This window comes from Pimephales promelas, chromosome 16, assembly GCF_988280905.1.
Source record: "Pimephales promelas chromosome 16, fPimPro1.hap1.1, whole genome shotgun sequence".
NCBI classification, from domain to species: Eukaryota; Metazoa; Chordata; class Actinopteri; order Cypriniformes; family Leuciscidae; genus Pimephales; species Pimephales promelas.
Window position 1 is genome coordinate 14,993,560 of NC_142784.1, and position 18,657 is coordinate 15,012,216.

At 38.5% G+C, this 18,657-nt stretch overlaps 1 protein-coding gene across 8 annotated transcripts in view; it reads left to right on the plus strand.

The window, feature by feature from the left end:
• The window catches only part of nphs1 (NPHS1 adhesion molecule, nephrin), a 185,646-nt gene that overhangs the window by 95,535 nt on the left and 71,454 nt on the right, over positions 1-18,657 (plus strand). For 7 of the 8 annotated variants that reach the window (XM_089121041.1, XM_089121039.1, XM_089121045.1 and 4 more), the window contains 2 exons: positions 221-418; positions 7,632-7,754. In XM_089121041.1, the coding sequence (XP_088977167.1) occupies positions 221-418; positions 7,632-7,754 (321 nt within the window). The remainder of the gene's footprint in view (positions 1-220; positions 419-7,631; positions 7,755-18,657) is intronic. The other variant, XM_089121044.1, reaches the window with a different exon arrangement.

Sequence of the window (18,657 nt, forward strand, 5' to 3'; positions counted from 1 at the left end):
AAATGACCAATTCATTACAATAAAATTGTCCAACAAACCCCTGAACTACTGTCTGTCTAATGAACAGGGAACTGTAAGTTAGTAGTACCGCTACTTTTAGTGAATAAGTCCCTGCAAATATGTTTTCATCATTCAGCAATAGAAGCCTTTGTCGGAAATAAAAGATGTCTCCATCTTAACCTTGATTCCCATTTTCTTCTGTTGTCTTTTTTTTTTTCAGTAGGTGTGTGTGGGCAGCAGGCATTCAAGACAGAGCCACGTAATGTGACGGTCAGGGCGGGGGCCACATCTCTGCTGAAGTGTGAAGTGCTGAGGGCCTCAGGGGCCGTGCAGTGGGTTAAAGATGGGCTGCTCCTGGGACCTCAGAGATCACTGCCAGGATACCCACGCTACCGCATGACAGGAGAACAGCAGAAAGGTGAGAACTCGGAGGGATGGACAGAATGACATGCGCTGATTAAAAACAAACGTCTATGAGTTGCTGAAATGTTTGCTGACATGTTGTTAGATGTGCATGAGTTAGCAACTATCCCCAAAGAGTACAAGAACGTGAAACTGTTCTCAAAACAGCTAGAGTCCAAAATGTTACAGTACATTTTATAAACTTGGCTAAATCAGAGAAAGTATTTATTTATTTGTTTATTTAGTGAATCTCACAAAACCTGCATAAGTCGCATTTCAGCCTAAAAAAATTACAGGGCAACTTATAAACGTGGCTAAATTTGTAAAAGATTTTAATTTAGTTAGTTAAGGCTCGGTATACTTAATATTTTACGTTCCGCTCCATCTTGAGCGCAGTTGAGTGGCTGCAGGGATTTCCCCGAGGGGAAGTGCTTAGGGAAGTGTATGTCTGAAAGTAGACTGGAACATAGCCCTAGTGGCTCAAGTCACTCGCACATGCTCTGTTGTTCACGCACCATCCGTGTGGACACAAAAGTTGGGCTACACATGGACAGTGTGCGACTGCGTACACGTCCGCGAAAAATGATTTCACAAGGGACAGTGTGCGGATCGCGGCTTAAATCTCATAAAACCTGCCCAAGTCACTTTTCATCCAAAAATATGGTATATGTATTTAAATAATAAGATGAAATATGAATAATACCTTGTATTAAAATATATATTTTTTTAGTATCTGTTGTTTTGTATTTAATCCACAGTATTGGGGGTTAAATATCGTAAATTAAGTAATCAGATTACTTTTTTCAAGTAACTAGTAATGCATTACTTAAAAATTTACAACAAAATATCGAACTTTGTTTTCCCATGTATTGACTGGCAGCTCTCCTGTCCTCATGTTGAGATAAATCATGAGTAAGTGCAGAGGCGTTGTGTGCGAACATGATGATTATTGTGGATCTAAACTAAATGTGAACAGGTACTCATCTCACTGGCATAAATACAGATTCCGTATTCCACAAAATCAATAAAATAATCATAATAAATGCAAACTCAGAAAATTACACAAGCCTGTGATCATTCAATTTTAAATTACACAAATATTTATGTATTTAAACTTTATTCATGCAGTTTCTCTTTATGAAGCAATATCTTTGCTGCTGACCTTCGATGATCCAATTCAACCATACAAATAAGCAAAAATGACTTTAGATAAACATCACATCTTTTTTTTAATAAGTTTTTTTTTTTTTTTCCCTGAAGTATGAGTGTTGAACTTTCTTCTTCTGTGTTCTATTCTTCTGGGATCCAGGGGTGAGTTTCCCGTACAACAACGTAACTCAATGCTTCACTACCATAGTACGATGCATCGTTGGAGAAATCAACTAGCTAGTCACGACTGTTTCCCGAAACCCACTTTCGCAAAGTATCGTTCAACCACGTTGGTTTCGCACGTGGTGGAGTAATAACTACTTTTAATGAAACTGTCTGAGATCCAATTAACGCTAGATTTGTATTATATAAATTACAGACATGTCATCTGAGGACTATTTCTACTTGTTCTCAGTTATTTTGCTTTATTACCAGACTCAATATTTGGCTCGTTCTTACATAGTAGATTATGTCCGCACATGCGCACTCTTCGAACACGTAACTTCATATCTTTTGAAAAACTAAAAGACGTAAATTCCATTTGTATGTATACTAAATAAAAGGCACCGGTTGTACTGAATGTCAGCTTGCTTATTTTGCTCAAGATAAGGATTTATTACCTCCAAATGTCATGCAGTATAGAAACGATGCTTCTAACCACAGGTCGAGAGCTGGCGTTCAAACCACACAACTTTGCGATGCTGTTTGCAAATGTTCGTTGGAACGATGCTTTCGGGAAACACCGACTCGTTGAACTATGCTGATAACGACGGAACTTGCGACCATAGTTGGCTAACGATGCTTTCGGGAAACGCACCCCAGCTAGTTTTCGCAAAGTGGTCGTTCAACCACGTTGGTTTATGACGTCACGCACGTGGTAGAGTAATGACTTATTTTAATGAAACTCTCTGAACTGAGATCGCATCAATGCTACATGTTTTGATATAAATTACAGACATGGCATCTAAGGAATATTTCTATTTCGCATTATTTCCAGATTCAGATTTTCCATCCAGATTTCCCATCTCGTGACAAACTCAAAGACGTAAATGACATTTATGTGTTCTAAACAAATGACACAGGTTATATTAAATGTCAGCTTGCTTATTTTGCTCAAGATAAGGATTTATTCAATCCACATGTCATGCAATCTAGAAACTATGCTTCTAACCATAACTCGAGAGCTGTTGCGATGCTGTTTGCGAACGTTTGTTGGAATGACGGTTTCGGGAAATGCACCCCAGAATTGCAGAACAGCTGAAAGATTTGTTTGACCTACACCCTCTACTGCAAATGAATTTGCATTTCCTTCAGCCTGAGGATTTTTTCATTTTCACTTTTGGTCTGTAAGGGCTTTTACATTTGCCAAAAGTATACTTTTTTTTTTTTTTTTGTAATTAAAAAACGAAGCAAGCCCAGCCTAGGAGAGTAAAAAAGTAATGCAAAAACAATGTAACTCATTACTTTCCATAAAATTAACTGTAGCACAATTAGTTACTCTTTTAGGGAGTAACACAATATTGTTATGCGTTCATTTTAATGCACTATACTTAATACGGTTTTACTATTGTTATTAATATTTATTTTTTGTCATTCAACGTCAGTCTGATAACCGCTCCCTCTCCACTACGTAATTAAAGGTGCATTTAAATGCATGAAGTGTCCAACATTCCACACTTATTTTTTTTTTTAGTTAATTAAGTGCGTAATCCGTTTAAAGTGTACTGTTTTTTCTAAAATCATCATAGAATAGTACATGCATAAGTATGCAAATTTGGACGCACTTTTTTTTTTCTTCTTGATTTTGGAGTAAAATATGACCCATAGCGCTCTTGACAGATTTAGTGAGATTACCATTAATACATTGTTGTCCAAGGTAAATACACTGCTTTTTTTATTTCACCGTGAAAGATTATTAGCATGAATCATTAGAAAATGTTTTGCTCATAATCTGCAGAGGACTATGATGCCTCAGTCTCAATTTCTAGTTTAGATGCAGCCTTCCTCATCAAAATGCGCTCAGCTCTCTTAAAAACAGCTTTGCGAGATGCTATCAAAGGGGTTCTAATTTAAGCACCAGAGACAGATTTAAGAAATTAGCTCTTTTTTAGAGAGCGAGAGAGAGAGAGAGAGAGTGAGACCACTGCAATACATACACCCCCCCTCCCTCCCAACCCCAAATTCCCTTACAAATAAAAAAATCTTCCCTGAATTACTCATATTTTTAATGTAAATTGAGAGTAAATTGAGATCATTGTTCAGTGGGCAGAGGCACTGAATAACCTATGACGGTTGGCCTGTGTGCTATTTATATATATAAAAGCCAATTAAAAGACGAAAACAAAACAAGTCCTGAGCATATGCTTCTCTTTATAGGGGACAAAAACTGCTATCCGGCAGAGAGAGGCAGTTTGTTCCAAATGCAAGTACAAATGCTTAAAAAATGCTTACGCTCTTCAATGCTACCGCTTGTGCCACCAGGCATTGATAGTATGACGAATAAAGAGTGCCATGTAAAGGACAAATTATATCATAAAAGAAAGCATCTTTAATGTTAACCCTGCCAACCTGAATCTACTGAAACGCAGCCGCGTATCCACATGAGTTCACACAAACGGCGCGACAAACGGTAGGTGCACCCACACCCTCGGATACATTGCAAAAGGAAATGAGTGAGAGAACAGGCCAGAGTCCCTGTCGGCGTTTCGTATTGGTTGTCAGAGGCATAATTATCGGACTTCTTCAAACACGCGCTCGCAACAGCAACACCGCGAGTGCAATTTCAAGAGAGTGGAAAATCATTAATGATCTGAAAGTGGTTTCCTTTCCTTCTATGATCACATAGATCTGAAAATTGCTGCTGGTTGGTGTTAATTATCCTGCCATCCTGGCTGACACCTCCTTTTTTCAGCCATGGAAGTTGTCATATCAGGAGACTATTTTCTGCATGTTGGTTTTCTTCAGAGGGGAGGAGAAAAGGAAAAAGGAGCAAAAGAAAAAAAAAATGTTCAAAGCTCGAACAGCTTGCATAAACTTTGCCGGAGCATCCATTAATCCTGGCAGAATGGTAGTTGAACAAACAACCCCTTGGTGGCACAATATTCTGCTAGTAAATAACAAGCATCTTGCACACAAAGGAATGATGTTGAAGGGCTGCATCAAACAGAATGGATCTCGTTCTTCTCTCCACAGTGTTCATAGCTAATTGGGACTGTTAATTTGAGATTGCAAACAAATTTAGCACTGCCATTTGACAATTGCAATTTCTTTATTCTGATCTGTTTCTAATTATAAGTGGATTTCAAGATGCATTTGAACATGCCAAATCTCCAAATTCTTCTTAATGGTGGGAACTCTTAAAAAACCCAAGACATCAATCAGCGCATATGTTCAAGTAATATTATGAGTTAAATTAAACTGTACGTTTGCAAAAATACCATTCTGAGTTGGGTTTCTTTTGTGGAAATAAATTAATACTTTTATTTGTCAGGAATTCATTGAATTGATCAAAAGGGACAGTAAATACTTTTACAATAAATCGTTTTTCCAATACAGTAGTGGCCAAAAGTGGTGTCTGTAGGGGATATTCCTACGCTATCTCACGACCAATTTGTACGAGTGATTCAAAAGTGGCTAATTCGTACTAATACATACGACCTCACTCGTAGGAATTCGTACGATTTGTCTAAACCCACGTGACGGTTATGTTTATTGGCGGTATCAGAGGTAGGTCATTCGTACGAATTCATACGAATTGGCTAATTCGTAAAATATGTACGACTTAGCAAAATCGTACTGATTCGTACGAGTGAGGTCTTACGAATTGTTACGAATTAGCCACCTTGTAAAATTCGTACGAATTCCCGTGAAATCGGGTTGGATATTCGCAAAATATTTGGTCTTGCACGAATGTTCTTGCCGCCTCTTAACAGAGCCAGTCTAGATGGATAGTGGAAGTCTAGAGGTCTGCAATGCCCCCTGGGCATCGGGGCACATTCCACCAGAGGTGTGGCCTCGTCGTGGGCATGGTCCAGCGGAATTTCCATTTAAGACATTTGTGAGGTGGCAGGCTGGACCTCTCCGTCCATATTTGTTAGGTTTTATAACCTAGAAGTTCCTGCCTTGCAGGCTTGACTGTCAGTATGAGACGTGTGTATGTCTTTACCAGATTTCTTATATGCAGGCTACTCACACGTTTCTGGCTCTCCTGGTTGAGCCGCACTGTATGGTGAATATTATATGGACTGGCATCGCTGCTCTGAGTAACATATATGTGCTTATAACATGTACTGGCCACCTATTTCCCTCTTATCTATGTTCTCCTGACACTCATGATGCTGGGCGTGCACGAAGTTGACAATGGGTTCCCGTAGTGTAAGCAACTTATGCAATATGAGAGAACCTGTCTTCGGACTCGAAACTAGGCTTCACCGTCTCAAAACTAAGCGCTGCCTTGCTCTCTTTCTCCTTTGCACATATTAATCAATATAAACAAAATGATGGTAAGGTCGGGTGACCTAAAGTTTCATGTGGAGCATTCAGAGATTTGTTTTTCCTGAATTACCGCTGGGTTTGAATTGTGCTAAAATAGGCCTACATTGCCTTGTCTTCTCTGAAAAGCGTTTCGCACATTCAGCTGACATAAACCACACTTCAAATAAATAATAATAATAAAAAAACAATCCAATGATGAAATGTTTTCTGTGATAATCGCACAACGCGCACACTTCCGATAATAACACGTTAAATTCGTGAAATAATGACTCATTTGAACCAATTCGTTTTGATGAATGGTTAAAACAACTGAACTGATCTTTCCAACACTGAACTCATGGGACGTTTAATCGGTGTATAACTAATCGTAATACTTTTCAATAAGGTTCCATTTATCACATAAATTACATAAAAAGTACAGTTTGCTTAGTCAAGTGTAAGGTTTAAAACAAAAACAACCACTTGTTTTTCCCCCAAAAAGACTGCTTTTTTCCCCACACAGTGCTATCAGGAATCAATAAGAGAATCGTTAAAGAATTGGATCGATAAGCAGAATTGTTTGTGGCATTGATATTGATGAAATCTTATCAATTTCCATCCCTACTTGTTCCCTCTTCTAGAGAGAACTGAGGTTAAGTACGTTTTCATGATACTTCAGGTTCTATTAAACAATCAAAATATGAGTATGTCATATTTGGAAGAAAATACATTAAACTTGGTTGAGGTATTAAAATGGAAAAATTATTTGGCAAGAAAGGCCAATTTAAAATGGGTTTTATTGTAGTATGGGAAAAAAGTCAAAACTCAAAGGAAATAAAGCATTCATTGACTACAATTTAATCACTTATTCATATTTAGTTGGTTCTCCCTTTGTTTTTGCTTAACTTCTTTCCAACTCTCCTTAAGTTCTTCCCAAATTTGAGATTCATTGTAAGACTTTATCACAATTCAGGTTTATAATTTCCCAAAAGTTTTCAATGGCAGGGAACTAAGGAGGCCATTTGAAGACTTCAAAATGCTCAGCCTGATCACTTTCATTGCGCAACAGATCCTCCATACTCGGATTCACAAATATTGCTCCATTTTCAAACTTCCAGCAATTTTGTAGATCCTACAAACACCTGCTGCAGACATGCGTCCTTGATAACATTATGTTTCCCCTGCCATGCTTAGTAGTGCATTTGGAATTAAAGAGAACTAACCCTTAGATGCTGGGATCTTCACTAATCTCACTATATTGGTTCTTCCCATATTTCATTAAATACAATGTGTTTGGCCATGAGATAGATGGGGTCACTTTTAATTTCAAGTTGAATTACAAGTGTTATGTCTGCACTTTTCAAACCGGTGCACATTCATCCTATTCTCCAAACTGAATGACCGTTTCATTAAAATGTTCTATAGTACTCAACAGTATTACAAATGATACCAGTAGAGCTTAATAAGTCTCTGAATATTCATTCTATACTGTCAAGTCTCTATTCTGATCTATTTTCTGTGTGAACAAGAAGTCATTGAAACATTACATTTCTCTCATATTAATTTCTTTACGGCTCAAGTGTTCTGTTGTTAACTTTCTCTTACAGGCCAGTACCATCTTCAGATTTTCAACGTGAGTTTGGAAGACGACGGCATCTACGAGTGCCAAGTGGGGCGGTCCGTAAGCAGCCGAGCCATTGTGTCCCGCACTGCCTGGCTCAATGTGCAGAGTAAGCAAACCAATCGTTTACCACGGTGCAAGGAGGGGGGTGCAAATGGGGGGAAAAAAGCACAACTTCAGCCATGACAGATCGCTCAACCAGAGCCGCTAATGGCTGCGGCACGCACTGAAAAGGTGACACTCTATGGCAAACCTAAGCCTGTCACTATAGCCACATTCAGGGTACTAATGAGCCATGGAGTTTCTCTGCAGTGTGGTGGAGAATCCCTTGTGCTGCACTTCAGATAAAAGCCCATTGGTCACAGGTGTATGACAGCGGTGATAGCTCACATTAGTGATGTGGCCAATTAGTTAGCGCGCTTGGCCACCACGGATAGGGCACTTATGGTGGGCAACATCTGAGACTGAGGTTCTCCTGCTTGTGGGTGATAACTTTTTTTTTTTTTTAATTAGTTTCTTTTTTAAACTCCACTGAGAAATATAACCTGTCCAGATGGGTTTCGCTTTGTCCTTTTTCTGTAGAAACTTTTACAAAGGTAGTCAAGTTTAGAGTTGCTAAGGTTTAAGAGAGACAAACAGAGATTTGGAAAGAGCAAAAAGTAGCTATACTTGTATTAAGAAAAATACAATAAATACTAATGATTATAAAAATGAATGCAAATAAGAATAATTTTATTTTTAATATTTTATTGCATTTTTTTAAGTAATTATAATTATCTAACTTCAGACATCAAGAATCTTTCGGTTTGTCCTTTACTGAATAATAAATAAAATGAATTCAAATTATAATACAAATAAATTCAAATTTAAAAACAATTGTTTGTAATTTTTTATTGCATTTTTGAAAAAAAAAAAAAGAGAGATCTTTATAGAGATAGTTTAGTTAAGTGCTGCTATGGTTTTACAGAGAAAAAACGAAAAAACGTTTGAACCAATTGGAATAAAATGAATACCAAATTGAAAATCTTACCATAGGTTTGAGTTTCAGGTTCAGTGCATTGTATCAGTTTTGTGACTTGGCTATGATTCTCTCTGTATTGTCTGAACCTTTGAGGCCAAATCATCTTCGAGGATACCTGAAGGAAATTCATAGACATCACAGGGAAGGAGTTTGACTGTGTGTCAAATTGATTTCAGTGAAAGATGCTGGTAGTTATTGGTTCAATCCTGTGCAGCTGTTCTTTCCAATCGGAGTTCAATTTGAGGATCTTTGGAGCCGTTTCAACACGTCAATTCCTTAAACACTTGAGCTCTGAGGATGTTATTACTCAACCATTCTTGACTCGTTTTGATTCGAACATGACCGGAAGACAGATTCTAGCTTGAGAAGAGCTCTCATTGTATCATTGAGAGTGAGTTGTTGAATCTATTACTTTGACCCAAAAGACTGATTCACAAATGAATTGTTCTGTCTGATTTGAGTTCATTAAACAAGGGCTAACTGAAAAGAACGAATCATCGATGAATTGTGTCTATACTAATCTCTTATTTCTTATGAGAAAAATTAACTTTTTAATTTCAATGCCACTGGATTAGATTGATGCAGTGTTAAAGTTCCTCTTCGAAAGGGAAATGAGTTTTCAAATCATTGGCGAACTCAAGATTATTAAAGTGATTGACAACTGAAATTTACTTTTGAAGCTTCAAAAGAGTTAACATAAAATGCAAGTGAGGATGTTTGTTCTTTTTGGAACTCCACAGATGTGGTCAGTTACTATTGTATGAACTGTCGCTGTATGGGAAAAAAGATGCATGAAAGCTCTTCAAAAATAACTGCCTTTTGTTTTACTTAGAAAAACATGAGGGAAAAAAAGTAATGACATATACCTTAAAGGTTTGCTTTTCCATCACTTTTCTTAGTCTAGGCATGCATGTGTACATTTTTTTCATTGTTTATTGCTTGTGTAACGTACCTTTCAAGATGAATCTGAGGCGTCGTGTGGCAGATGGATGTTACTGAGCATGGTCACTGGTCCACGTCATATCACTGTATCATTCTTTCACTTTCTAGGCTTCTCTCACACTCACACTCTGTAATGCATGCGTAAGCCTCCCTGTTTCACACTTTTTCTCTTTCTTCTCCCCAAACTATCTATCCATCTATCGCTCAATCCCTTTCAGTCTCTGACTTTTGCTTTCCTTCCATCTCTTTTGCCTCCTGTGGTGGGAGCCGGCCCTTATGTCTAAGGCAGGGGGTCTTGAAAGCCCCTTTTCTTCACCAGTCATCAAGCGTTCACTTCCTCTTCTGTCCCAGAGATGTGTGTGTGTGTGTGCGTGTGCGTTTGTAATGGAGGGCGGTTGCTGTGGTGACTGCTTTTCTTTTGCCTGGGAAGGCAGCAGGTTTTATTGACAGCAATGAAAAAGAGAAAGGACAAGAGAGTGAAGATAGTTATGGCTGTAACAGAATCTCAGTTTCACAAACAAACACACACACACACACACGCGCTTCTGCATCAACAGCAGCAGGCCTGAGTCACTCATTTATCACAATCAACAGATTGTGTTTACGCTTTTAATAGGACTGTAAATTTAATATATTATTTTAGTGTTTTTTCATTCTTCAAAAATAACAATACAAATAATCAGAATGTATTTTATATGGTTTAATTATAATAATGCTTGTATCATTTTAAAATAAATACAAATAAAATAAAAATAAATTCCATATATTATAAAAAATTAATGCAAATTAAATGTTAATTAATTAAATCATTTTAATTGCATTTAATATATATATATATATATATATATATATGAAGAGTTCAGATGCAAAAGCCTCTAAGTGCCATTTGAAATTTTCTTCTAGAATGATCATTTTTTTATCAAGCTTGTATATTTAGTGATTCAGTGATTTCACTTAAATGGCATTGATAATTACATATTAATTGTTATTTAAGTGAAATTACTGAAATTAAATATACAAGTTTGATAAAAATCATTATTAAAGAGGAAAATTTCAAATGGCATTTAGAGGCTTTTGCATCTGAACTCTTCATATACATACAGTATATATATATATACATACACACTTATACATCCCATATAATTTCCAAATTAAAAACTATAATTCATCCATTATATAATTCATCCAATTTCATTATATATATATATATATATATATATATATATATATATATAATAAAATCAGAACAATTTTAAAATATGTATGTAATATATGTATATGTTACTTACTATGTCAAAAAAGTGGCAGGAAATATAAACAAAGACAACAGGAAATAATAAGCAAACAAGTCCATGAGAATGAAAACTAAACTGTCAGATCATGACATTACACCCTCTTCGAGAAGGTGCGACCTCAGGCCGTAACTGAAGAGGTGAGGAAGGAACGGCATGGGCTTAGGAGGTGGACGAGTAGATGGCGAAGGGCTGGTGAGAGGAGACGGATGAGAACATATGGCGATGATGGTAGTTGCCTGGTGACTGAGATGGTTTGACAGCCCACAGCGGAATCGACTGCGGGAGGAGCCACAGTGTAAAGGTGACCTCCGTCATCCGGGTGACATACGTCCACATCCGCCTTTTTAGGGTACCCTTTAACGTCGGTTAGATGACATTATCGGATTCTAACCCTACCCCAGACCTAAACCTACCCCTAAACCTAACCGACGTTAAAGGTATAGCGTCAGTTGTATGACGTCCCAGGATCGTCATGTAACTGACGTTAAAGGGTACCCTAAAACGGCGGATGTTGATGTATGGTCAAAAGACGTCCCGAGACGTCAGTTATATGACGTCTTGGGATGAGACCGTGTTATCAGAGGATCCCTGAGTGCAGACGAAGATCTGATTGGCTAGAGTGACACCGCTAGCTCTGGAGACCAAAGCGAGGGTGCAGCGACGATCGCTCGAGGTGGAGCCAGAGTGTCCGAGGACTGAGGCTGAGCCGGTGTGACTAAGGACAGAGGTGGAGTTGGAGGGACTGAGCGCAGTGGAGGGCTCGGAAGTCAGGGGCTCAAGAAGAGTGACGACTGACCAAGGGGGAGCCGATGGGATGAGGGAACCCAGTGGAGCCACAAAGTCTAGGGTATCTGGTGGAGCCGAGGGCAGGAGGAGCCAAAGCGGATCAGACAGGTCGATGGGCTTAGGCGGAGGGAAAGGATCAGAGGCTGGAGGTGGAGCCACAGAATCTTCTTGCTCGGGTGAGTCTGGCGGTTGCACGGCCTGCGACTTCACAGCACAGCAAGGCATTCCCGGGGAAGACAAAGGTTTGCAGGCATCCAACAGAGGCAGGGCAGGAGGACTAGATATACTGTAAGCTTAGAGGTGAAGCTTGAGGTGATCAAGAGCGGTAATTCCAATTCCAAAAAAGGTCAACTAAACCGTCTCACTGCGGTCTTGAAACAACGATGATTCAAGGACAAACATATAAATTACACTTCATTGAGTTGTCTCAAAACAGCAATTTTGAATAAACAGATATTGTTACAGTCCATACAAGTTTCAGTGCTGTCTTGAAACCGCAATGATGATTCAGAACAGATCCATCAGCCAGTCCCCCGTGTCCAAACCCACCGATATTTCCTATGTTGCTGCTTTCACGGGATGCAATTCTCAGGCTCGCTCACTGCAGCGAGTGGTCGCTCTTCATCTGCTGGGGGGCTCATGCTTAGTCTCCGTGGTCGAGGGTGGCGGTGGGCTGGGCTCTGGATCGGGGATAGATGCTCTCCAGACATCTGATGACGGCCTCCATTCAGGTAAGTCCTGTGGTGTCTGGGAGGTCTACTGGTTTGGGTTAGTTAGCCCCGATCCAGAACAATGTTGCCATTAGAGCTGGTGATGGCGAGATGATAAATATATATATATATATATATATATATATATATATATATATAAAATAAAAAAAAATCAACTGAAAAATCCAATAAAGGAAGGCTTCAGCAGGCTAAAGCATAATCCATCTGGGTAGGTTGTTCTGTTACAATGTGAAGATCCATAGATGATGAAGAGTCAGACAGGTTCAAAATACTGTTTATTTTTTTTATTTTTTATTTTTTATTTTTTTGCAAGAATGCTGGATGATATGTTCAATGATAATTATTTTAGAAAAAAACAAAACAAAAAAAAAACAATGTATTGATTTTTCAAGTGACTATTCAAATGCACTTTTTGTAATGTCCATTTATGGTTTTACTTATCTGTATATGCTAATGTCTTATCTTCTAAATTGACTGTATTAACTTTAGGTTTTGTTAATTGTCATTTAATTTAATTTATTTGATTACAATATGTATTGAGCCCAATAGTCTGCTTAAAGATGCATCACTCAATTTCACTTTTTGTTTAGTGTTTCCATATATAACTGAAATATTATAGGCTAATTTTTGTTTTATGTGACGTTTTGAAATGGACATTTGCAAATGTGAGTGCTGAAGGCAGCAGTATTTTCCCATCCATTACCTCACCATTGCATCCATTCGGGACTGGATTTTTGCTGTGTCTGCTTCTAATCTACCTCAGTAAATCCAATCCAAATGGCATAATGTCTTTACAGAGGGGAGTGGTGAGGTGGGGGAAAAAGGAGAGAAGGCTGAGCGAGAGACTAAAAGATGGGGCAGGGTCTTAATTGGATTCCCTATGTCCATGTGATATGTTTTATAATGGCCTAATTCAAGATGAATTACCCTTTGGCTTGCTAGAAGCTAACCGCGTGGCCACAGCGTCAATAGCTATCTCCACAGGCACTGCCGTGAAGCTTTCTCAAGGCTTCTGTGTGTGTTTTTCTTCTTTGTCGCACATTGACCATGGTTATAGAAGATAACTTCAAGTGGCACCTTATAATCCTGAAAAATAATGGGGCTGTGTCCTTTTTCTCCTTTGATCCTGACTATCCATTCTAGCAAACCACTGTTAGCATTTTTAAAAAAATACAACCAGGTTCAATTCTGGCTCAAAAGCTTATTTTCGCCTGCATAAAATAATTCATTTTGAAAACCTTTCCCGTCTTACAGTTAAAAAAATAACACTTTATATCTCACAGTTGTGACTTTAATTCTCATAGTTGTGTCTATCTCACAGTTGCAATTTTGTTTCTTGTAATTTATTCATGCACTTGTTTTATGTGATTTTATTTAACATAATGAACATTATTTCATATATACACACACACAGTAACATATTTTGATAAAAATCCCGACAAAACATTTGTCTTGTCAACTAGTAATCGTTCATTTTAGCCATTAGTCAACTAATTGCACATTTGTATTAATTTAATTACTTAATATGTACTAGGGGGAATACTAAACCATAACAAGCCTTTAATATGGGTGTAAGATATGCCTCGCGCTCGAGCAAACGTATAAAGCTTGCTGCAAAGCACCATTAAAAGTAATAAATAAGACGTTTTAATAATTCATTAATAAACCAATGATTTCTGAGTTGGTCTGCAAAGATGGAGTTGACAATGCTGACTACTTATTCGCAGTAGCCTATAATGGAAGCACCTTTATATGGAAATGCACTAAGAGAGAGAGAGAGAGAGAGAGAGAGAGAGAGAGAGAGAGAGAGAGAGAGAGAGAGAGAGAGAGAGAGAGATGCATACATACATATATAAAGATACTACATATTTGCATAGACACATGCTTGCATAGATACATAGATTGATTGATTTGATTGATTGATTCAAAGAATGTATGCAATAATTAAGCTTTATTTCTAAACTTTCGGATATGACACGGAATGTCCAGCAATATCGTGACCCAATGCTCTCTCAGCAGAGCTGGAATCTCATTCCTGATGAGAGTCACTGCTTAGTAACCATGATCTCGGTTTTCTTCAGGCATCTCTTTGCCGCCCACATTCAGTATCTGAGTCATGAATTGTGCCACATATACGTGATTGTCACTCACATTAAGTCAACTGCATGTCCCAGTGCTCCAGCCTGGAGGTGTTTTTTGCTCCTCTGCATAGCCTCAGACTAAATGTAAAACTGTGTCCAACACAGCTTCCAACTGACACGATGAAGCTTTAAAGAGGCTCAATGGTTGGCTGATTATGGTTTTTTTTCCCCTGCAGCTCCAGAGTGATTAGTCATGTGGCATTCTCCGATCAGATGATTGGCAACAACAACAACAACAACAACAAACTACTGCGTTTTCATTTAAAAACTGAGACGTTTTGCTACGTTTGCACCTCCCGTCCAGACTAAAACAGGAAAAACGAAGACCTAAAACGGAAAAGTTTAGAAACGCTGCAGCTCCGTTTTGCGTTTTGAACCTCCGGAGGGCGTTTTAGTGAAGACGAGACAAAACGTAGGACTTCAGAAACGCTGACGTAGGGGCTGGCGCTTGGCTCCATGATTGGGTGTTATCAGTCATGACGTATACTTCCCTCATTCGTCAATCACTGTTTACACCGGCACGCGCATGCCCAGTGTTGGTGAATGGTCACGTGATCCATGTTTTTAGTAGTTTTAATGTGGACGGAGATCATTTCTAATACGCAGATAAAACGCTGGTGTGGACGGAGATCGTATTCGTTTTAATTCTCCGTTTTTAAACGAAAACGCAGTAGTGTGGACGGGGCCTTAGTTCATATCATAGACATACACTAGACCTCACCTTGGCTACGGCGGTTCATTGGAACGAATGCGTCAATAGAGCCGCCATCTTGAAACAGGGAGCCCCTCCACTTTAATGCATCAGCGTCAATGTAGTAGACGCAGGTCTAACGGAAATAAAATCACCATAAATCATCATGAATGCGATTTTTCTTTTTTTTTTTTTGGTTTGTTCCAACGGTCAGACTTGTATTTATCATTAATTCCAAAAAGGTTTTTTGTTAAGGTTTTTTTTTAAAAAAACATTCTTCCTAGTTCAGATTTCATCCGTGAACATCATGCGCTGCACAAAAGTCCGCCACCATAAATGAATACGAAGTAAAGGCAGAGATAGCAGCATTACCTAGTTACTTCCTATGACAAGACCCCTGTTCCAAGATGGCGGCGGTTTTGGCGCATGCTTAGAACCCCAAGTTGAGGTCTAGTGTATATGTCTATGAGTTCCTATGAGGAAACTGCTATTGAGATGAATGGGAGTGCTAAGGGTTAGATTTCTCCTGCAATTATAGACTTTGAGAGTAGCGACTCATGAAACAAATCTAAAAAGCCAATATTTCAGTTGTGAATAGATATATTACATTACATCACATTACTGCATATTAAATTATAGTAGATTACAACATATATTATGTTATATTATTGCATTTTATTGCATATTAAAGGACGGGTATCGGAGTGACATCTAGTCATCAAAAAGGCCTTTGTGTTTGGAAGATGAATGAAAGGGTTTGGAACAACATAAGGCTGAGTAAATAATGACAGAATATTCGTTTTTGGGCGAACAAGCCCTTTAAACGGCATGAATTCTGCCAATTTTCTCTGGAAAGTGCTGAGAGCTCTAGTGTCTGTTGGGACTGTGTGTCATGTAGGGAAGTGGATTCGAGTCTCTAGATTATGGTTGGTAACTGGTTCGGACACTATTTTGTTTATTATATGCCGGTTTGATCAAGACTTGATCAAATCAAGACTTGTTCGGGCGAGTGTTGAAAGTGTTTATTGTCATATGCGGTGGGCTAAAAATGAAGAACGTTAGAGCAGGAAAGACAGAGAGAGGGAGAAATTGCTGTTATCTCGGTTGCCTCAGATGCACCTGCTGCACTCTTCAGACAGGAACGAGATGGGAGGAGATGAGAGAAGTGCAGAGCGAAGGAAGAGGTGGAAAGATCAGTGGTATGAAGACGAGAAGATGAGATGAAATGAGAGAGGGAGTGAAAGAGAGAGACCAGAGGAGAAGAAATGGGACTGCTTCAATGGCTCTTAGCTTCAAAGCTCACACCTGAGCCCAGTGTATCCGTGTGCATTTGTGTGTTTGTGGATGAGTGTATTCAAGCCTTTTGAGGCATGTCTGGTCAAAGCTTGTTAACAGACTGTGTTTGCTCATGTGGTCTAATAAGGCTGTGTGTGTGTGTGTGTGTGTGTGTGTGTGTGTGTCTTTGTTTTGCAGAGACACATGGCCATGAGAAAATACAATATTGAGGCGATGTTTGGTTTAAATGAATGACCCTCCATCTGCCTCAAAGTACCTGACTATGTAGGAGTTCATCTCTATTCAGATACAGCCAGATATGGTTTCTCTGACTCAGTGAACTTGACATTAACTGTGACCCTGTTTCCTTGCTTAATACACGTTTCTGGTCTTATTGTGAACCATCAATCCATTTCATTCCAAGGAAAGAAAATAAATGTAATCTATTATCAAAATGCACTTGGTTTCTGAAATCCGCTATTTGCCTATTGGTTAACAACCAATAGTCTACACAGCTTAGACACTGTACATCAGTGTTAAATTAAAACATTGATTGACTGTCTCATACCGCCTTAACATGTTTTGTAAATATTTACTTGAATACATTGCTAATATTTGAACTGAATACAATGACCACTCCATCCATCCATCCATCCATAAGTTTTTTCAGAACTTTAAATATGGCTGTGTCATAAAAGTTTGTCTCCTAAAAATACAATCATGTCAGTTTCCTTGTATTTTACTTATTTTTAATTGCATTTCCTTGCATTGCATTGCATGCCTACATAATTCAGTAAAAAATTGGTTTGGCAAGGTTTGGCAAATTGGCAAGGTTTGGCTGGCCTTGCGATCTCAATATGAATGCCTCTAATGGCTCGTTTCCACTGAGGGGTACGGTACGGTACGGTACAGTACGGGTCGGGTACACCATGATCAGGCTTGCGTTTCCACCGCCAACAGCACCCTTACTTGATAGGCGTGGTATGCTGGAAAGAAGCGATCGACGTCATTTTCGCGCGAAGAAAGCGACATAGTAAACAACAATAGATGACAGACAGCAGATCTTGTTCTTGCTTCGCGGCATGTTTGTCACTAGAAACAAGCGCTGGCATTAGGCGTTTCCAAGAAGCCAATGCAAAGTCCGACTCAGGAGAACGATCCCGAGGACGCGCGTCCAGTAATTCTGCTAATGGAACAGCGCGTTCTTGAGCGCGGCACTCAGCTCGCTCTGGCTCTGTGACTCCGGTTATCTCTGTATGTTCATTTTAGGCAACAATAAAACGAAATATGTTCTAAAACACCACTCTGCTTCTTTTCGATTTCATTTCAATACATTTTAAACATTCTAAAGCACATAAATGTGGTTCAGGCAACGCATAGATTATCACTGCATGTATGTAACGTTATATTTATAACAAAACTAATTATAAAACAACCCTGCCTCTTTTCATTTAAATTTAAAAATATTAAACATATTCCAGGCAATATCTAATGTAATGTATTGCATATCGCATTACAAATGTTGCAATAAACAACATTACAGATGATCTTGTAATAAAATAAATAAAAAATGACAAAACTATCTCTTTTTGTTGAATTTCAATTTTATCAATAATAGCCATTATAAAAGTATACGTAAAAGGTACAAAATACAGTAAAGCTTAAATAATATCAAGAAACAATTCAGTCAGTCAAATACAAATTCAGCGCTCAAAGATATGAAACTTCAGTTACTTCACGTAGCCTTAATTCTGCCAAAACTATTGGCCAGGAAACGAATTATAGATTCACGAGACCAAAGATCACCTGTTAGGTTTATACAAGACGAACTATATCTCATGTTTAACCACTACAGAGACGTCCGAGTCAGCGGTAAACATCAGGATGACTAGCCGAGGAAAGGCTGTTCCAGGCGGGGGACACGAGCGCGAGCGTCCGGTGATCGCTTGGAATGGATCTCAGTCAAATTATCAAAAATCTATAAATAAACCACAGATTTGATTTTTAAAAAACGACTTTCTCGCCTGAAAAAGTCTTAAAACTACATTTCGTGACACAATAACAGTAGAATTATATTTTAGCAATATGCTACTAATGCCCTTGTAGCACGCGCGAGTGACGATACTCTGT